This window comes from Sciurus vulgaris (assembly GCF_902686455.1).
Source record: "Sciurus vulgaris genome assembly, chromosome: 2".
Taxonomy (NCBI): Eukaryota; Metazoa; Chordata; class Mammalia; order Rodentia; family Sciuridae; genus Sciurus; species Sciurus vulgaris.
The window spans coordinates 180,121,937-180,143,581 of NC_136462.1; the positions used below are offsets into that span (position 1 = coordinate 180,121,937).

General features: G+C 51.6%; 1 protein-coding gene and 1 long non-coding RNA gene across 2 annotated transcripts; one reads left to right on the forward strand and one right to left on the reverse strand.

Moving 5' to 3' along the window:
* Positions 1-245: 245 nt before the first annotated feature.
* On the reverse strand, positions 246-9,537 carry E2F1 (E2F transcription factor 1). Its single transcript, XM_079126637.1, has 7 exons — positions 9,142-9,537; positions 4,428-4,518; positions 3,885-4,104; positions 2,582-2,734; positions 1,952-2,066; positions 1,635-1,857; positions 246-1,522 (listed from the first exon to the last, which is right to left on the reverse strand). Exons 1-7 carry the CDS (start codon positions 9,400-9,402, stop codon positions 1,275-1,277), a joined length of 1,311 nt encoding a protein of 436 aa, XP_078982763.1. The 5' UTR covers positions 9,403-9,537; the 3' UTR covers positions 246-1,274.
* A 5,387-nt stretch (positions 9,538-14,924) lies between these two features.
* Positions 14,925-21,508, forward strand: LOC306654625. Its single transcript, XR_013762008.1, has 2 exons — positions 14,925-16,373; positions 16,478-21,508. It is a non-coding gene; the product is annotated as an uncharacterized lncRNA (long non-coding RNA).
* Positions 21,509-21,645: the final 137 nt, after the last annotated feature.

Sequence of the window (21,645 nt, forward strand, 5' to 3'; positions counted from 1 at the left end):
AGGGAGAGAAAGTCCTATTATTTCCTGCACTTCGGCAGCATGTGTGACTTTCTACAATATTTACTGGATCAGTTTTTAAATTAGGAAAAGACTTTTTAAGTTAGAAAGCCTTTTCATTTCTTAGGGTTACAAAATAAATGAAGTCCATTTTTGAGGGACAGGGAGGAGGGGGAAATGGGCATTTTCCCTAAAAATCATGGTCTCTCCCACCCCCAGACTTACATCAAGTAGACCCAAAACCCAGCCCAAACATCATCAAAATGTTTATTAAAACCAAAGCAGGAGGAAACAGCTGTTAGGAAACATCAAAGTGCAGATTGGAAGGTGGGGCAGAGCAGTAAGTGGGGGGCACTTCAGATACCACAGGAGGGGCCCCTCAGTCTGGGCTGGGGAGCCCTTCACCCACCCCTCCTGCCCACCCTGTCAACAAAGGTCCCCACTCACCTCTCCCATCTCATATCCATCCTGGGGGGCAGCTGGGGCTCTGAAGTGACCCCTGGAAAGGGACCACCCCTCCATCCACCCATAGCTGTCAGTCAGTCTCCCTCCCTTCCTCCTTTCCCCAATAAATAAATCGCTCAGGCCTCAGCTCCTTCCTTTCAAGGCAAAAGAACCGCTTGGGGACCCCTGCCCTTGCTCAGGGGTATAGGGAATTGGGGTATCAACCCCACATCCCTCCCAGTCTTGTTTCCCAGGCTTGCCAAAGAGGCCTAGATAAATAAATAACGCTCCATTAAAGCTTCGATCAGAAAAACCTTTAAGACAAGTGCTCTTGCTGTCCTGCAAACCCAGCCAGCCAAGGCCTCCCTGCCTGGCCTGGTTAGCACACAGGATTCTGGGGGCAGGCGGCCAACCCTGGGCCTTCAAGGGCCCCTGGAGCAAGGAGACCAAAAGTGCAGTAAGAGCCCCCCATGCACACATGGACTCATGCACACACGTGGACACACGGGCGTGTCTGCAGTGCACGCACAGATGTGTTCACCTTCATTCCCCGGTACATGCACACTCACACATACTCACACAGCACTCACCCCGCTTACACACATGGGTGCTGGATGCATGCACATACACACCACAAACATAGAATCCTTCCCTTCCTGGCTCGCTCCACCTCCTGGTGGCAGCCAGACCCCAGAGCTAGAAGCTGCTGAGATAGGAGAGAGGGTATAAATTACACTTTTCCAATAGGGCTGGAAGGATGGCCTGGGGCAGGGGGCTCCAGGGCTGCAGAGATAGGGCAGGCATCTCAGGAGACCCTGGCCCCCTAGGACCTGTCAAAAATCCAGGGGGGTCAGATCCCCAAAGTCACAGTCGAAGAGGTCTCTGATGCCCTCACCCTCCTCGAGGCCAAAGTGATAGTCGAGAGCCTCGTGGGGTGGGGAAAGGCTGATGAACTCCTCAGGGAGGAGCCCGGAGAAGTCCTCCCGCACATGCTCCAGGAGTGAGTCAGCAGCCACCAGGGGGGACAGGCGGTCCTCATCCATGGGGGCCCGTAGGCCACCCATCCTTGACAGCAGTGGCTCTGGGGAGACAGGGGAGCATTACAGGCCAGGGATAGCCCAGCAGAGAGGAGAGAGGGGGTTGCCATGCCTGCTCACCAATCTAGGAGGGCCCCCCAGTCACCCTTCACTCACCTTGCTCCAGGCTCAGCAGGGACTGGCTGGGATCCGTTGCAGGGGATGAGGGCAGAGACGATGGTGGTGGCACTGTGGTGACAGGGTCAGCTGTCCTGTCTTCCTCCCCAGAAGCTGCCTCCTGGGATGGGGTCTTCCCAGGGCTGATCCCGCCCACACTCTCCTCAGGGCACAGGAAAACATCAATCGGACCTTGTTTGCTCTTAAGGGAGATCTGAAAGGTCTGGGTAGAGGCAGCAGGCAGAATTAACTGAGGCCCAGGTGACTACTCTCCCAGCCCAGCTCTTCCTGGTTGGGCATGGAGTCCCTGGTCTCACCTCTGAAGAGTCCACGGCTTGCAGTTGGGTCTCAGGAGGGGCCTTGATCACCATGACCATCTGCTCTGCAGGGTCTGCAATGCTACGAAGGTCTTGGCATGTCACATAGGCCAGGGTTGGTGGAGTCAAGGGCCATATGACCTTTGGCCTCTGGGGGCCACTCATAGTGACAGCCAAGACAGGGTCCAGAGTTCCCTCTTCACTTGTATTCCTGACCCCCCACAAGTCCTGGCACATAATTAGTGTTCAGTACCTCATTCCCCTGGATGTCAGTGGCCATGTCAGTACCATGGGACCATCTACCCACCTAATTCAAAGATAACGATGATGGCTGACTGGGATAATTCCACATAAAAAGCTTAACATGACTCCAGGCCTGGAGAATATATTGGTGCTGAGAATGTATTGGTCCATGATCTTGGTGTCAACTGATGGCTGTGGCCAAAAAAAAAAATTTGTTTTGAGGTACTAGGGATTGAACCCAAGGTCTTGCTCAAGCACTCTACTGATCTGCAGTCAATGCCAATGCCAGTCTTCTGAATCTAAGGCCTAGAGCCTCTCCAGCCCGTCTGGGTGGGTGCCCCCACCTACCACACCTGCCCTCCCAGCCCCCAGCCAATCCAAGGATATCGCTGGCTGTCAGAGTCCTCGGAGAGCAGCCGCAGCTGTGTGGTGCAGATGTGCATCAGGTGGTCCAGCTGCTGCTCGCTCTCCTGCAGTTTCTGGAGGTCCTGGGTCAGCCCTTCAAGCCGCCCACCGATCCCCACTGTGGCGTGGCTGCCTCTGTGGAGAGGCGTTCGGGAGGGTTAGCAGCTCTCAGCCCCTCTGCCCTTCGGCCCTGGCCCTCAGGACAGAGTCTTCTGCAGCCACCATTCACTGAGATTCTGACAAGCCCTTTCCCCTCACTGGCTCCAGCTCTTCAGACCGGCACAGGTTTAAAACCTGCCCTGACTGTCAGCAAACACCTACATGTCCCTACCAGGAAGCTGAGTAAACAAACGATGGCAGAGACATGCCACAGAAAATGACACAGCTGTATAAAAGGACAAGATTGAATTAGACGTACACATGGAATCATTTCCAAGATATGTTGTCAAGTGAAAAGAAAAACTGATCAAAGTGATGCAGAATAGAATGATCTACTGAAAACTGAAAAGGGAGAGGTGTCAAAGACAGGGTAGGATGCCTAGGGAGAGGCGAGAAGGGAAATAAATCCAAATTAACAGGAACAGCCAGGCATGAACCTGTAGTCCCAGCTACCCAGGAGACTGAGGCAGGAGGATCACAAGTTTGAAGCCAGCCTGGAGAACCCGATCTCATTCAAAAAAAAAAAAAAAAAAAGAGTCAAACATCTCTATATCTATGTCAAATAAATCTCATCGATGGCAGAAACCAGAATGGTGATCACCTGGTGGTATGAGGGGCGAGTTATGACCAGGAAGGGACCTGGAAAACTTCTGAGGGTTTAAAAAGTTTTTTTTTCATCTTGATCCAGGTGGTGGTCACCCAGATGAACAAATCTATACAGCTGCAGTGAGCTGGGTACGTTAAGATTTGTGTATTTTGCCAGGTGTGGTGGCACACACCTGTAATCCCAGGGACTCAATGGGTGTGTGGGGAGGAGGATTGCAAGTTCAAGGCCAGCCTTAGCAACTCAGCAAGACCCTGACTCAAAATAAAAAATAAAAAGGACTGGGGATGCAGCTCAGTGGTAAAGTGGCCCTGTGTTCAATCCCCAGTACAAAAAATGATTTGTATACTTCTCAGCATCTAACAGCCCAGGGAAGCCACCTCTCCTTCAGCTTCAGTGCCCCAAGATGGGAATGCAGAAAGTCACAGTGGGTACTGCCAGTAGCTCCTCCAGGCTGGCATGGGCAGGTATTTGTGCCTGGCCCTGAGCCTCTGCCTGCCCTCCTGATTGGCTGGTACCTACAGCCACTGGATGTGGTTCTTGGACTTCTTGGCAATGAGCTGGATGCCCTCCAGGACATTGGTGATGTCGTAGATGCGCCGTTTCTGCACCTTCAGCACCTCAGCTGCCCAGTTCAGGTCTACAACACCATCAGCTGAGCGGCTCAACAGCTCCAGGAAACGTTTGGTGGTCAGATTCAGGGACGTCTCATAGCGTGACTTCTCCCCCGGGGATTTTGCACCTGGTTGGAGGGGCTGTTCAAGCAAGGCAGAGCAGCAGTATGGGGGGCAGATGGCTCCTCCCCTCGGTAAGGTCAAGCAGGGAGGCCTTGTAGCTGCTGTCTGCCAACCACAGCATTTCTCTTCTGGATGGGGAACTCCCCACCCCCAGGGCCCAGGGAAGTCATGCCAGGCGGCCACTCCAGCTGCCTGCTGGTCCCCCAATGCCTGGCTCGGGCTCAGACCTCACCAGTTAGACTTTTTAGTCTGCAAGCATGTTTATCCATCTGCAACCCCAACCTGGGCCCAGTCAGAGGGGCCTGTCCAGGTCGAGTTCCATGGGTACCTTTTCCTGGGTGGCGGCCTCTGCCCCGAACAGGCCCACTGCTCTCAGCCAGGTACTGATGGTCAGTTTCCAGATCCAGTCTCCGCTTCACCTGTGGCAGAAACAATAGGAGGATGCCCAGTAACCAGGAGTGATGCTACAAAAGACGTGGGTGAGGGCTTGGTACCCCTGGGATGCCTGTCCTCTGCCTCATTTTCTCCACCAGAATGCCTAAGTGAGTGAGTGGGACACATTCTAAGGGACACAACATGAGGGCTATAATTGTACCACACAGGACTCTCAAGTGGAAGGCAGAAGACCTGAGTTAACCATCACCTCCCTAGTGGCTGGTGGTGGTTTTAAAGTATATCTGCACCAGGCATAGTAGCGGATGCCTATAATCCCAGCAACTCAGGAGGCTAAGGCAGGAGGACTGCCAAGTTCAAGGTCAGCCTCAGCAATTTAGGGAGGCCCTAAGCAACTTGGCGAGACCCTATCTCAAAATAAAAAATAAAAAGGGCTGGGGATGTGGCTCAGTGGCTAAGTGCCCCTGGGTTCAATCCCTGGAATTAAATACATAATAAAATTTAAAAACTAAAGTATATCTGCAAAAAAAGTTTTTATGTGGTATTGGCAATCAAACCCAGGGCTTCATGCACACTAAGTATGCATTCTAACCATTGAGCTACATCACCAGCCCCTACATCTCCAAGTTTGATACTTCTTTCAAAGATGAAGGCTTTCTCCTCCCCTTGAATTCGAACCAGATCTGGCAACTTGTTCTGAATGAATAGATGTTGCAGCCGTGATGGCGTAACCCTTCTGAGGCTGGGTCAGAAGGCCACTGGAGCGCTTCTTCGTCCTCTATTTTGGACCACTCACTCTAGGGGAAGCCAGGTGGCATGTCATTCGGACACTCAAGTAGCCCTAATGATGGGCCCTGGACCCAGTGGCATGGAACTGAGACTTCCTTCTAACAGTAACATGGGCAAGCTTAGGAGTAAATCCTCAACCTGAGTTAAGACTTCTGACTGCAGCTGGGGTCAACATTTTGGCCGCAACCAACTAAGTCTCCCCTGAATTCCTGACCCACAGAACTTATATGTTTTTGTTCATTTGTTTTTTAACAGTTCTGGGGATGGAACCCAGAGTGTCTCTACTACTGAGCTACATCCCCACCCCTTCTGAGATAGGATCTTGCTAAGTTTCCAGGTGGGTCTCAAACTTGTGATCTTCCTGCTTCAACCTCTGGAATCACTGGGATTACCATGCCAGGCTACATACTTTTTTAAACCACTGAGTATACAGGTCCCTCAGGCAGTCACTTCCTCTGTGGTTTTCAACAAATCCACTAATCTGTAACATGTTAGCAGCTGGTACTCACCACCTGTTTGGCATTCATTAGTTTACTCCATCCTATGGAAGGATACAATAATGGCCCCATTTTGCAGAGAAGACAACTGAAAACCAGGGTCATATAGCTAGGAAGTGGCTAACCCAGGATTCCTACCAAGGACTGTCTGAAAAGAAACCAAGCTCTTAAGCTCTACACCTGCTAGCTTAGGTCACGCTCTCAGGCATGGAGATTATTTTGGAAGTTCCACAGGCAACTCAAGTACCCTGAACAAAACCAGACTTACCATCCATTCCACCAGCCATAGCGCTTTGAGTTAGACCACCATTCAGCCCCACCTGCCTCTCTCACCACATCTAGCTGCCAAGAACTCATCACCACAGCTATTATCACCTCCCATCGGACTGTTCGGCTCTCTGCCTCCATCTGCCCCCTCCACAAAAATGGTCCCGCTACAGGTCTCATCATGTTTTAACCCCTGCTTAAGACCTTCCTCCGGCTGCCTGCTGCCTTCGCCCTCCTCTGGCATTGCTCCTCCATGTGAACTTCTGCTGAGGTGTGTCTTCTCACAAATCTGTGCTTCCAAGCCCTAGACCATCCTGGCCCCTTCCCTTTCCTGCTCACACCTGAGCAGGAACCTTTCCCATCTCTTAACAGAGACACCACCTCTTATCTGTCTGTACTGCCTCAAACCCATCCTTTCCCCACAGTATTCTCATTACAGATTTCTGCATGAGTTCGTCTCACCCTCAGAGGCAGGCACTGGGTCTGAATAACCTCTGTATCCAGTGTCTGCCATGGGAACCGGCATCAAATGTCGGCCAAACGGATCTTCCCCCATGTTGCTCCGTCTTGCAGGCACTCACTTCTGTTTTGGCCTCTATTTTGGGGAGATCCTGCAGCCAGTAAGAAGTGGGGCCAAGATTTATACCCCAATAGGGTGGCACAGAGCCCAGTTCAGAACTGAGGCCCCCACAAGCCAGAAAGAAAGGTACTCCCTTCTTCAGCTCAACAGCTGGGCCTGAACCCTAGCATGCTCCTGCCAAGTGAACCATCACTTTCTCCCTGAAACCTGGCCCCTGCCCCTCCCAAAGACAGGTCACAGCTATACCCTAAAATGAGGGCCCAAGTGGATGCCCATGTCCGCCACTGCTTTCTAGATAAACCTTGGCACAGGGGACCTAAAAGCCAGAGGTGGAGACATTCATTGGGGTGGGGGTGGGGGGCACAACTCAAATACCCATCCATAGATGGGGGACACGAAAACTTTTATTTAGTCCCTGGAAAAACCATGGAGCTGTCCAGGGCTGAGGGAGGTCAACAAAGAATCCTATCAGAGACAGTCAGGTGTGGTGGTACATGCCTGTTATCCCAGCAACTCAGGAGGCTGAGGCAGGAGGATTCCAAGTTTGAGGCCAGCCTCAGCAACATAATGTGACCCTGTCTCAGAACAACCAAAGGGCTGAGGACTTAGCTCAGTAGTAAAGTACTCCTGGATTCAACCTCCAGTTAAAAATAAAAAACAAATAAAATAAAATAAAAAGGACTGGGAATGTAGCTCAGAGGTAGAGCACTCTGGGCTCAATCCCCAGAACCAAAACAAACAAAATGGTCAAAGGATCCTTCCTGGCCTCTGTGCCTAGCATATCACGGATGCTCATTAACTCAACTGCTGACTTTATTATTATTATGTAATGAATGACATGCTTAGAAGAGGGAACTTCTCTTCATCCCGTCCATTCCTCTGAGCCTGCAGCTTAGCTCCCTGAGGGCAGCACCCACAGGTTGTTAGGTCTCTGCAGCCCTGGGCCTGCCACAGCTAGTACCTGCAGGGACAAGCCCCTGGAGTACAGGATACAAGCCAGCTGACCCACTCCATACAACACCCCCAGCACACCTTCCAGTCCTTCATTAGGAGGAAGGGATCCTAAGAACTTCTTAGGCTTTAACTTCTACCAACATCTCCAGAAGGTCAACACTCAGGAAATCTGGTCTGGTCCCACCACTTGCTGGCTTAATTACTAGAGATGTTTCCACCATCTCTAGGTCTCAGCTTCCCCATCTATAAAAAGGGAAGGTTGCAGACAGGGTTAAATGAGTTAATTGGGTAAAATGTTTGGCACAGAGCCTGGCACACAAAACATCCTCAAAACAATGGTAGCTGCTATTGTTATTATTATTAGCATCTTGGTGATTCCGGAAGGAAGGCAGCACTGGGCACTGGGCCAAGGGGGTTGGGGGCCTTCCCAGGATGCCTCAGGAACCAGCTGCCACCCACACCCCCATCAGCAGTTGAAAAGCTTCTACCGCCTTGTCCTGGACCCTATCTTTCCCCTTCCACTTTCTCCAAGACCCCCTGCTAAGACCCCATCCTGCTTAGCCAACCTCTGACTGTCTGTCCCTGCCCCACCTTCACTCAAAAGGCCCCGCCAGTAAAACTGGTCTCCACACCCTGTCTTGCAACGCACAGGTTCAAGCTTCAGGCCTCCACTCCCTTCTCCCACTGTAATTCAGCAGCCTTTTCTAGGCCCCCCAGCCTAAACTGGTCAGGAAGGACTTTATCCAGGGATCTCCCTGGGACATTCTCTTCTGGCACTAGGGGCCTCCTCTCCAGCTCCCAGAGGCCCAGCCCACCCAGTCCTTCCACGGAGGCTCAGGGGTTTGCCTGCCTGATTAATGAGGTTCCATGGTAACCAGGGGCTGGGAGGGTGGCAGATGGAAGGACAGGATGAGGGAGGGGATCAGCAGCTGGCCCAGCGCCCCGCCCCTGCAGAGAAGGCCTCCCAGTCAGGAGGCCTTTCCCCAGAGGCCTGGAGGGACAGGCCTGCACCTGGCAGTCCTGCATTTAGGCAAAAAGGGCCTCCTCAATGGTTCTCCAACCGTCAAGCTCCAGGACCTTCCCCAGCCCCCCATGCCCACTACCCAGTCAGATTCTGGTCGAAGCCGGAAGGTACCAGTTCAAATCTCAACCCCACCATCTGCAGCTGTGTGACAAGTCACTTCCCTCTCTGAGACTCAGTTCCTCCGTCTGTCAGATGGGCACAGTGACACCAAGCTCAATTTGGCTGGCTTAACATCTGCCAAAGGCTTGGCATGTGGTAAACGCCAGCTGAATACATGTGGACCATTACTGTCACTGACGGACGACTGAGCGGCTCCAGTGAGGAAGCTGAGGCCCAACGCGCAGAGGAGCAAATAGGGACTGGCTCGAGGTCACCCCGTACCCCGGGGCGGGGCCCAGAGGCCCAACCCAGGCTCTGCACTGCCCAGCCGGACGCCTCAGCCCCCCTCCCCCGCTGCCTCGGGGTCAAACACCGCGCCCGGCCGGGTCTGCGCTGGGGTAAGGCGGCGCACTGGGCCTGGCGACCCTAGGGTCCGTACCGGCGGGCGGCCGAGAGCCGGACGCGGCGCGCTGGGTGTGGGCCGGGGCGCCTGCGGCGTGGCGAAGAGCAGCAGGTCGGGGTCGCGGGGGCCGGCGGCGGGCGCCGTGGGGCCGGCTGGAGCCGGCGGGGCGCTGGCGTCCTGCGCCGTGGAAATGATGACGATCTGCGAGGAGTCGAGCAGCCGCAACGCGCCGGCCCCGAGCAGGGCCTCCAGCGCCGGCGCGCATGGGCCGCCAGCGGGGGCCCCAGCCACGGCCATAGTGCTCACGGCCCGCGCGGCCTGGGTGGCAGGCGGCGGCGGCGGCGCGGGCCCATGGCGGCTGGCCCCGGCTAGGGCTCGATCCCGCTCCGCCCCCGGCCGCCGCTGCCTGCAAAGTCCCGGCCACTTTTACGCGCCAAATCCTTTTTGCCGCGAAAGAGCCACGAGCCGCAGGGCGCCGTCACTATTGGCTGTCCGGAATGTGACGAAGGCGGCGGCGGTGCTTCCCATTGGCTGCAGCGCGCCGGACCGGCTGTGGAGGGCGGGACCGGGCGGCGGCGCGGGGCGGGGCGGCCAATCGCGGGGCGGGGCGCGCGCAGGCTTTGTCGGGGCGGTGCCAGTCGCGTTCTTGCTCCCCGCCCCCAAGTCGGACGGCCCCTGCTGGAGGCGTGGAGACCCGGCCCAGACCTCCGCCCCGACGCACCCGAGCCTGATGGCCCGCGTGTGGTTAAGACTCAGCTCAAGGTTTTGCACATCTCCGGGTCAGCAGGCCCCACGTGACCCCCCCCAAGCCCTCAACCTGTAGCCACCTCGGCTCAGACCTCAGTTCAGTTCTCCAGAAACGGACCCCTCCTCTTTTCCGGATGCTCAGGTCCACCTCCAAAGCCCAGCCACATCCCCCATCCTCAGCTTGACCCACCTACACCATTACTCATATCCTCTGCCTGCCGCATCGCCCAGTGCCCAAGCCCGGTTTTAGCTGCAGCCCCTTTAATAGCCAACAACCACAGCGCCAATGCACATGCACCTTCAGCTTGAGCTCGCTCTCAAAATTCACTCACTCTCAAAATGTTCCTGACACGCTTTGAAAGCCCACCCTGTTCAGACATCCTCAGTTCAGACCTTGACTTAGGGCCTTTAGGAGCTCGCATTTAGTGAAAAGGGCAGGAGGGGCAGCGAGAATTAACATGTTTACGGCACGAAGAGTTACTAAAAAGTAACTCCATGTGCCAGGCTCGAGGGCCACGCCTGTATTCCCAGCAGCTCGGGAGCCTGAGGCAGGAGCATCGCAAATTCGAGGCCAACCTCACCAGTTTAGAGAGTCCTGAGCAATTTAGTGAGACCTAGTCTCAAAATAAAAAATGAAAAGGGCTGGTGATGTAGCTCAGTGGTAAAGCCCCCCTGGGTTCAATCCCCAGTTCCAATAAATAAATAAATAAATAAAGTAACTGCATGTTAGACCTCACAAAGGGAGAAGGTAAGGGTGCTGAGCATGAAAATGCAGTTAATCCTGAGGCCCTGGGACAATTCCATCAGCATTTCTCATTGCTCAGGTCAGCCGATCTGACCAATATTGTCCTCTCTGGGCTAGGCCTTGTGCCAGCACTGGGGACAGATGTGAAAGATAGTAAAGTCTACAAACTTGCCTGCCCTCTGGCGTGTAACCCGCAAGGGGAAAACAAAAAGTAGCTAGGACACAAGAATCAAATCCCCTAGACCTAGTGTAAACATCACTTCCTCCAGGGAGCCTTCCGGAATCGGGATTCCTCATTTCCTCCATTGCCCCCCGCTGCATCTTTCCCAACAGGATCGCCCGCTCCGTTTCTCCACCTGCCTCCGTTCCCATTCTGGGACCTCCAGTGATGCCTGCTCCCACTGGCCTGGCCTCCAGCGGGTGCTGAGAGCGGTTATGGGAGAAATACAGCCTGATGCCTGATGCGACCTAGGACACAGAAAGGAAGCCATGGTTCACCTGGGCACTTGGTAACTGCAGATCTACCCCAGCCCTGACAATTTAGAATTTCTAGGAGCCCAAGAATCTGCTTTTTTTGTTGTTGTCGTTACCAGGGATTGAACGTAGTGGTGCTTAACCATTGAACCACATCCCCAGCCCTTTTTAAAAATATTTTATTTAGAGACAGAGTCGTGCTGAACTGCTTAGGACCTGGATAAGTTGCTGAGACTGGCTTTGAACTCATGATCCTCCTGCCTCAGCCTCCTAGCTGCTGGGATTACAGGTGTAATCTTGCGCCAGGCAAGAATCTGCATTTTAACAAGCAACCCCATCCTCATTCCAGGTGTTTTTTTTTTTTTTTTTTTTTTTTTTTTTTTGGCAGTACTATTGAACCTAGGGCTGTCCATGAGGGGCATATGCTCTACCCCTGAGTTATATCCCCAGATCTTTTTATTATATATATATATTTTTTTTTTAAATAATGATTTTTTAATCTCATTTCTTTATTTTTATGCAGAGCTGAGGATGAAACCCAGTGCCTCACACAAGCTAGGCATGTGCTGCATCACTGAGCTAAAGCCCAGTCCTTATTTTATCTTTTTGAGATAGGGTCTCAGTACATTGCCCAGGCTGACTTTGAACTGTGTACGTGTGTGTGTGTGTGTGTGTGTGAGACTGAGGATTGAGCACAGAGCCTCTCACATGCTAAGCAAGCCTTCTTCTACTGAAGAGGCTGATCCTGAATTCTGAATCCTCCTGCCTCAGCCTCCCAATTTGCTGGGATTACAGGTATATGCTACCATGCCCAACTTACCAGGTGATTTTTATGTGTGTTCACCTTTGAGAACAAATTGGTATACAACCAATGTGTAGTGCAGTCTCAAGTTATAGTTCCTCAAGACAATTCTTAACCTGTTTCCTCCCCCATAAAATGGGTATATTGACCTTGCCCTGCCCCTTCTAGGGTGCCATGAGGATGAAAACTCATATTTGGAGTTTGTATAGCCTATGAAGTGGTTTCAAGATGCAGCAGTTTCTCCCCGCCCCATGAGCAGTTCATAAAATTACTCCATTACAAATCCTAGACTATAGGGCTGGGGAGATAGCTCAGCTGGTAGAGTGCTTGCCTCGCAAACACAAGACCCTGAGTTCGATCCCCAGTACTGCAAAAAAAAAAAAAAAAAAAAACAATCCTAGACTATATAAACTGGCATGTTCATGCCTATAATCTCAGCAATTTGGGAGGCTGAGGCTGGAGGATTAAAAAATCGAGGCCAGCCTCAGCAAATCAATAATGCCCTGTCTCAAAATAAATAATAAGGGCTGGGGATGTAGCTCAGTGGTAGAGTGCTCTTGGATCCAACCTCTAGTACCACAAAAATCCTAGGATATGTCAGAACTGGAAGGGACCACAGGGACCACATAAGCTTCTCGCTGTACAGATGGGAAAGTGAGGCCCATTCAGGGAAAGGGAAAATCAGCCAGTGACTGCCAGAGACTGAGAGGCTAGCACTTTCTCATGCAGATGGAGCGAGTTGCCTTTCCCCACTCCTTCCTTTTTTATTTGACTTTTAAAATGTTTTTGGCAGTGCTAGCGATGGAACCCAGGACCGCACCTACGGCAGGCAAGCACTCTACAACTGAACCATGTCCTCAGCCCTTTCCACTGCTTCCTAAAGAGACCAACAACAGTAAAATTCACTTTTGTAGAGACCTTTCCTACCTCATTCTTTCAGCAGGCACAGAACATCACCATGCGTTGCCGGAGAGGGAAACAGATTGTTGTTATTGGCCCCATTTTATGATGAGAAGGCTGAGGCCCAAAGGACATGAGCGTGCCTAGTAGATAAAGAAGCTATCGCTCAGCCTTGGGAGGCCAAAGCCAGGGGCTTTCCAGAGTTCGGCCCTTCCCAAAGTGTTTGAGTCCACATCCCAGGTGGAAGCAGCTGCCTCCTTCCCACAATCCCTAGTGTCCTGCTATTGCAGAAAGGAGTGAAGACCAGAATCTCCAGCCTGAAACAAGGAAGAGATAAGAGCTTTCTAGATCTATTAATATCTACTGGAAAGCAGAAAAAGCCTGATAGATGGGCCCCTTGGCCCTGAGCCTGGAAGATCCTGATAAGGCCATTCTCCATGTCAGCAGTTCTCCAGCTGATCAGCTTCCAAAAATCCACAGTCACTGGGCAACCACTTTCATTGATGCTCTCTTTTCAACCCAATAATCCTATAAATGAAGCTTGTTTATCTATATGGCTCAGGAAGAAGGAGGCTCAGAGAGGGGTACTCACAGTTCAAGGTCACACAGCAGAACTGAGATGGTAGCTTAGCCTGTTCTACTGTAAAACCTTACCACCCTCTGTTATTACCCCAAGAGTCAGGCTCAGGGCTGATGAGATTATAATGTGTAGTTTCCAAAATTTATTATGGTAGATAGTGACTTACTTAGTAGGTGTTTATACCCATCATTATCTCTACTTCCTCTACAGGAAGCCACAAAGGCTGAGGCTCCTAGGCCTCTGGTCTTCTGCCTGGAGACCCCTTTCCCTTGGTTCTTTCTAAGATGCAGAATGACATAAAGGTGACAGGGACTTCTAAATCAAGTGGACATAGACAGGAATCTTGGTCTGTTGATTTGCTTCATTTCCTCTAACCCTCACACATTCAATCCACAGGTATTCTTTAAGTATCTACTATGTATCAGGCATTGTGACTGAGGTGTGGGGAGACAGCCATGAACAAAACAGAACTCTCCTGGACACCTGGAGCCCACAGTCCAGTGGGAAAGTAAAGAATTATTTCTATGGACTCATACAATATGCTCATTAAGAAGTCTAACAAGTGACACAAATAATCTAAAACTGTTTATTTCACACACAGCACCTCCCACAAACATACATTCTTTTCTCTCCAAAAAAAAAAAAACTCCAAACATGAGCGTCTCATGGTTATGAGGAATGCATAATTGGGAGAAATGGTTCCGTGGTGACTTAGTTTTATTAAGGGGCACAGAGACACCCATTGTTGAGTCCTGGCAGAGGGAAGTGAGGAGTTTTGCATCTGCAACTCCTCATTCCTCTTGAATGGCCCTGGGATGCTACACTGACTGACAGTTCACTGTCCTTGGGGCTGTTCTGTCACCGTGCCAGCTCTGACTGTGTCTGAACAGGCCTCGAACCCAGGCACGCAGTAACCTGGGAGCTGGGCTTCGGAGCCAGGCAGACCCTGCTCTGTGCCTCCTCGGTTTCCAGACCTGGGGAATGTGACCTCAACCCCGGAACAGGCAGTAGCAGTTCTTTTACAGGTGTATAGGTGTCAGGGTGACACCAGATCACAGGCAGAGTTCACCAACTGGCCCGTAGGTGTGACATAATTTGCCCACGGAGTAATTTTTTCAGTTACAAATTGGTTTTAAGGTTTAAAATTAGGAAATCCTATATAAGAATTCAAATATCTTCTGGATATGGTGGTACATGCCTGTAATCCCAGTGACCAGAGAAGTGGAGGCAGGAGAATGGCAAGTTCCAGGCCAGGCTGGGCAATTTAGGGTGACCCTGTCTCAAAAATTAAAAAAATCAGAAGGGCTGGGGATGTGGCTCAGGGGTAGGTCACCCGTGTGTTTGATACTTGATACCAACAGCAAGAAGAAAAAGCAAAAAAAAAAAAGATTGGAAGTCTCATCTTTGGGGCATCTTAGGAGTGATGTTCAGAAGTGCTGAGGGGGACCGGGGTGTAGGTCAGTGACAGAGCAGGTGCCCGTGCAGCTCCCTGGGTTCAATCCACAGCACCCCCTGCACCCCCAAAAGCACTGGTCACAGTGCCTGCCATGTCACAGACCCTCAGGTTCAGCATCCCAGTCTGGCCACTGTGAAGCCATCAGCATCTTTTTTTTAAAATCCTTTTGTTTCCCAGTGACACCTGCTGCCCTGCATTTGGTACCCAGGGTTGACAGGCACAGGGCAAATGCAGTCAGGGAGGGCTGAGGGGAGGGATCAGGGAGGGAAGAGAAAGACTTTTTATAATATATTAAGATATTCAGAGAGGAGGAGCCAGAGGTTCCCTCCCCCTTCTTTTAAACAACAAAAAATCCCTGCTGGAAGCCAGAGTTGTATATATGCCAAACAGGCCAGGAACCCCAACAGGCCTCCTGGAGCTGGCAATGAACCGAAACAGGGGCATTGTGTCCAGACCGCTGGCTGGCTGCGGGGCATTGTTAGGGTCTGGGCCTGTCTGGGAGGCGGGGGTGGAGGGGGCAGGCCAAGTGTGTTCCCATGGCTCCCTGGGGAGTGACAACAATCAGGGCCAGCTGGGAAGCCTGGCATGCCAGGGGCCTGGTGGGTAGGCAGGCAGGCCCCAGAGGGGCCAAGAAGAGCAGTGGGGGACTGGGCAGGCAAGGTGGGGGGCAAGGTCAGGGCCTACTTCTTAGCTGGGGCAAAGCCTGCAGAGGGGAGGCATGGAGGCCGTTCAGTACCCGCTTCTCCCTACTCCCACCTCCAAGGCCCTGGCCACTGGGCCTCTGCAAAGTACACCCCAGATCTGCCTCCCGCTGTCTGTCTCTGTCACCACCCCAACCCTGTCCCGGTCGCCATGGTCTCTCATCTCTCTGACCACAGGGGTTCCTGCTGCCAGCCTGGCCCTACACTCCGTTCTCCACAAGCTGCTAGAAGCAGCTTCCCTGCATGTAACTGGCACCACACCACATGATTTCCCTCCTAAAAACAAAAGCTGCCCATCAGGCTTAAAAGAAAACCCACCCCTTACCCCAGCCCCGAAGCCTGCCCCACGGCCAGCCTGCCTCTGGGCTGCATCTCCAGGGAGCCCGGGGCTGCACTGTAGGGCCCGGGAACGTTCCCTCTCCAGAGCCATGCACCTCGAGGATCTCCGGCCTGAAACACCTTCCTCCGCCTCCCTGCATAGCTCTTGATTCAGGCTCACAGGAAACTTCAGCTCCCAGAGACACCGTCCCTGGGACACGCGGTGCCCTATTCTCCCTCACTGGTCACTCCATCACGCTGCACTGTATTACTAATCTCACCTTCCTGGCAACTCGCACTTTCTGAGACTTTCTTTCTTCTTCCTCCCTCCACCTCCCCCCCACCCAGTACTGGGATGAAACCCAAGGGTGCTGTACCACTGAGCGACCTTCCCAGTCCTTTTTTTAATAACTTTTTTTTGGTAGATGGACACAATGTCTTCATTTTATTTATTTATCTTTTATGTGGTGCTGAGAATCGAACCCAGTGCCTTGCACATGCTGGGCAAGGGCTCTACCACTGAGCCACAACCCCAGCCCCGCCCAGTCCTTTTTTATTTTTTATTTTGAGGCAGATTTTCACTAAATTGCTGAGGATGGCCTCAAACTGGCAATCCTCCTGCTTGATCCTCCTGCTTTAGCCTCCCAAGTCACCAGGATCACAGGCATGTGAACCAGCTAGCTGCAATTGAGACATTGTTTATGTTTCTCACGACTTTAAAATCATGGGTTTAGAGCCTGGGTCTAGAATTTGCATTTAATGTGTTTTTAAAAGAGTATATATTCCTAAGCTGTGAATTTAAAAAAATATTAGGGGCAGGATGAAGGTATAGCTCAGTGGTAGAGTGCTTGCCTAACATGCTCAAGGGCCTGGATTTGATTCCCAACACACACACACACACACAAACACACACGAGTTTCTAAGAACCATTTCAATACTCATTCTAATTGGTCTCTCTTGTAATCCTACGAATTTTACTGAATGGGTTTTGGAAGCAGCACTCAGAAGGTTGACAGTTTCCAGCAGATGCCAAAGGGGTTCATGACACACATAAACAAAGGCACTCTAAAAGAAGTGTCTTAAAAGAGCTGATGTGGCCTGGCCCTGGTCCTACTCTCTGCTGACGTGCAGAGCACAGGCAGAGGCTTCAGGGAGAAGGCCGGAAAAGCAATGAGAACAGGGTTTCTGACACCAGCCCTGGACTTGCATCTCAGTTCCACCTGGTTTTTGTCTCATTTATTAAATCATGTCAGCCACAGCAGCTTTGAGTACAGATCCCGGTACAGAAAACAGAGGGTCCTCCCTTGGGAAGCTCCTCAAATCAACACCCAGAAAAGAGCACAGTCTTTGTCCTCTAGTTTGGGCCAGTTTCACTTCCTGCTCCCTAGAGTAAGTCCTGAAAGGGACCTTCTACTTAAAATCCAAACCTTCTCACTCAAAAATGCTTCATGCCTGTAAGTTCCAGCAGCTTGGGAAGCTGAGGCAGGAGGATTGCAGGTTCAAAGCCAGCCTCCACAAGTGAGGGAGTCCCTGAGCAACTTAGTGAGACCCTGTCTCAAAATAAAAATTAAAAAAGGCTGGGGACATGGCCCAGTGGTTAAATGCCCCACCTTGAGCAATCCAGTACCAATCAATCCCCAGTAATAATAATAATTTAAATTAGAAACAAAAAGTTGCATATTGTTGGTCTGCGGGTATAGCTCAGAGGCACTAGACCCTGGGTTCAAGCCCCATTTACCAAAAACGAAAACCCTTTAAGGCTGAAGTAAGACATTCTGTCCCCCTGGGAACCTGGAACAAGGAAAGGAGAGGGGGGGAAAAAGCATTTCTTTTTATAAATACCCTCTAATTTGTCAAAGAAAGCGGCCACTTGAAGTCACGGTTTGGTGTTGTGGGCTAGTTTCAGGAGGTGGGGCACAGGAGGTGCTCTCATTTGGGGACATGCCAGCTTCAAAGCCAAAGTGCAGTCGTGCAGCAGGCATAGCGGACAGAGAGGATGAGAGGGCATCCCCAGGATCCCTTCTAGAGCATGGATGTGGAAGGCCAGAGCAGCCACACCACACCAGGCAGTTTCTTGGCAGCTCAGCCCGTGAATCATTGCTCCCACATGGGCTCGCCTAGCCAGCTCTAATTTGGGAGCAGAGCAGAAGAGCCCCAAATTAACTTCACTTTTGTTCTTCCTCTTTTGCGTGGCGTTCTGGGGTCTGAACACCGGGCACCATCTACATGAAAGCTCAGGACATCCAGGGGGCTTTACCATCATGCTGACCACAGGCAGGACTTTCCCAAGCTATTCCAGAGATAGGCTTGTGGGGACGGGGGACAGGACAGGTCCAGAGACTCACTTTTATACTGGATTATTAATCAAAGAGAAACCAAACACACAGAGGACAAGGAAGGAAAGACCAAAGAGGTGAGATGACATTGCAATGTCCGGTTTCTTAGGAGACAAGGAGAGGTGGCTGTGTATTTTCAGGAAGTGCTGAGAGTGGGCGTCCCGGGCAAAGCAGGCATCTGGGGTGGCACTTAGATGTAGGAGGGAACCTGGCTTTTCCATTGCACATTTTTTTATGCCATTTGAGTTTTGCACTATGTGTCTGTATGATTGATTTAAAACTTTTTTTTAGTGGTTTTGCATGTCAAAAGACTTAAATAAATACAGGTTAAACCACAATGCTGTTTCGGGAACGAGCATTCAGGAACAGTAGTGGCTGCTGTGCCCAGGGTCCTTGGGCCACTCTGTTTCACAGACCGTAGTAAGTGGAGGCTCAGCTAGGCAGGAGCTGAGTGGGGCTCTCCCCACAGCTGTGGAAGGCAGAGGCCTGCTCCCTGGCAGGGACCGCCCCGCTGCCTTCCCCCTGGCGTGTGCAGTTGGAGGCAGCAGATGCTCTGACAGGATCCAGAGAGATGCCATCTGTGAGGGAAACCTATTCTTAGAGAGCAGAGACAGTGGGTGGTGGAGCCGACCTACCCCCAGCAGTGGTGGCGGGACCCCGGGAGGGCAGGCAGCCAGGCCTTGACTCTGAGTCGGAGAGCAGGCCAGGCTAAGAGCAGGGTGTGCTCAGTTCCCAGGACCATGCATCCGTCGGCATGAGCACACCAGGTTAGAAATAACAGTGACATTTATTGAGTGATTGCTTTGTGTCGTATCATTTAATCCCCCAGACCTCCCTAAGGCGTCCAGACCCCCTAAGGCGTGTGCTGTTACAAGGCCTATTTTACAGATAAGGAAACAGAGGCACAGAAGGGTCAGTCACTTGTCCAAGAGGGGCCAGGTCAGGCCTTGAGCCCAGGCAGTCTGGTTCCAAAGCCCATGTCCCTAACTGCCAGGTCACACTCCCTCTCCACCTGCTGTACAGAGGCCGATTTTAGTTTGGGTCCCCCCAGCAGCAGACCCTACGGCAAGGATCTGAGTGGTTTGGGGGGGAGTGGTCCCAGGAAGCACTGGCGGAGGCATGAGGAAGGGGGCAGCGAGGGCGTGTTTTGGGGCCACCAGCCTGAAGCTCCATCCTGCTGGAGAGCTTGGGGCCAGCACGCAGCTCACACCTGGGGTCACGGCCCAGAGGCGGAGCTGCAGGCTGGTTGTCAATCATCCTCGTTGGGAGGTTCTAGGGGCTATTGGCCTGCTGAGGGTGGAGAAGCAGGACGCAGCACAGGCAGGAGACAGGTGACAACAGGAGAGGGGGCTGGTGTGCGTGGAGGCGGGAAGTGCCACCCCATCCACTAGGAAGCCTGCTTTGAGATGGCCTCCAGGGTGAGTACCAGAACCACCTACCCCGAGCTTGCAGTCGGGGGTGCTGGCTGAGAGCGCTGCCTGAAGAATCAGACGTAATCCCACCTGTTACCCAACAGCTGTGACGCGCTGGTCACGAGGACAACAACGGTTGACTCTGTAGTGCCCCACACTACCTTGCTATTTAGAGTGGGGCTCAGAGCAGCCGCACCAGCCTCATCTGGGAGTCCGAGGGAGCCTGTCTCAGCCCCACCCCAGACCCAATCCATCGCATCTGCATTTTTACAAGCTCTCTAGTGACTTTTTTGTGTGTACATTTCTCCTAGTAACTTCTGAGATAGAAAAGGAGACCAATGTGGTAAGTGTGTTAATTGAAATATTCCTAGCACAGCAAAGGGTCCCAGACTGATAGCCTCCGGGCCACCTTTCCTGAAGGCTTGTTTGATTTGTCCTGCATGGTGGTTTTTAAACACTTCCACTGGCCCAGTCTCTAGTTCACTATGTCCCGTCACTCTCTACCGCAGAGCACCCCAAACTTCTCCATTTATGCCACTGTGCACGCCTGTAGGCATTTGAGTTTGTACCCCTTTGGGGCCAGATCCTACGACTAGCTAATATTTGCATGGCATGGCTTAGGCTTCAAGGTTTATAGCAAGGCACTGAGAAGGACACAGGTTTTGGAATCAGACAGATCTGGGTTCAAATACTGATTTGGCTATGATGCTAACAGTATTCCCTTGGGCAAGTTACCTCTTCTCTCTGACCCTCAGTTTCCACATCAGTAAAATGGGGATCGACACACGCACTTGCAAGGTCATTGTTTGAATTAAAAATAAAATATGCCGAGCACCCAAGAGGAAGTAGGAACTCACTAAATGGAAGTATTCAGTCATAGTGGCAGAAGCTGTAGTTTCAAGAGTCCAATGTGGACGCTGGGTATTATTATGATTATTCTCATCTTATGAGAAATAGAGGCTCTGAGAGGTCGAGAACCTTCCCCAAGGTTACACAGGAGCGGAGGCACAAAGCCATGTCCTCCAGCTCTAGATCTGTACCGTCCACTAGAATCTTCTTCAGGAATAGAAGCGTTCTGTGTCTGTGTTGCCTGATATGGAAGCCACTAGCCACATGTGGTGACTGTGTACTGGAATGTAGCTTGTCCAGATTGAGGTGTACTGGAAGCATAAAACATTGATTTTTTTTTTTTTTTTTTTTTTGGTGGTACTGGGGATTGAATCCACTCTACACTGAGCTAAGTCCCCATTCCTTTTTTTTTGAGACAGGGTCTTGCTATATTTTTGAGGCTGTTCTCAAATTTGCAATCTTCCTGCCTCAGCCTCCCAAGTCGCTGGAATTACAGGTGTGTGCCATTGTGCCAGTCACATACCCAATTTTGAAGACTTAGTATGAGATAAAAGAATGTAAAATATCTTGCTAATTTTTCTAGGCTAATAAAATGTTGAAATTATAATGTTTCGAAAATGTTAGGTTAAAACAGAATTAAAAGCAATCTCATCTGTTTCTTTCTACTTTTTTTAATGTGGTTACTAAAAGAAAAAAATTTTTCTGGCAGTGCTGGGGATTAAACCCAGGGAAGCACTCTACCACTGAGTTAAGTCCCTCGCTCTAAAAGTATCTGAGTATGTGTATGACTCACATTCTGTTTCTACTGGACAGTGGTGTTCTAGAACTTCTCCAATACAACTCCGGAGGCAGGAACTTAATATTTTTTGAAAGTATTTGCGACCACTGCCCACCATCCAGGAGCCCTCTATTGCATAGAACAGTGGAAGAGTGAACGTACCCTCCAGAAGGAGACCCTCCTCTAAGGATCCTCTTCTGAGCCGGAGGACCCCTGGCGCCCGGGGACCCTGCCCTGGTCTCATGGAAGACAGCAGCGTGGCTGGGATCAAGCCCACGATCCTCCGCTTGACTCAGCCGTCGGGTGCACCATTCAAAAGTACCTACTGAGATGTGGAAATCAGTGCTTTTACTTCGCAGCGGAGCTCTGGACGACTCACGTCGGAGTGTAAGGCGAGAAGGCAGGATCCTGCGGGAGGTCTGCGGAGCGGCCCCTGCCGGGG

What these genes read in the sequence shown, in the direction of transcription:
- E2F1 (XM_079126637.1), bottom strand. Translation starts at nt 9,402, where the DNA reads ATGGCCGTGGCTGGGGCCCCCGCTGGCGGCCCATGCGCGCCGGCGCTG. An exon ending in CGGCTCTCGGCCGCCCGCCG is followed by an intron (nt 4,519 to 9,141) that starts GTACGGACCCTA and finishes TTTCTGCCACAG; the next exon opens with GTGAAGCGGAGACTGGATCT. An exon ending in AGGCCGCCACCCAGGAAAAG is followed by an intron (nt 4,105 to 4,427) that starts GTACCCATGGAA and finishes CCCTCCAACCAG; the next exon opens with GTGCAAAATCCCCGGGGGAG.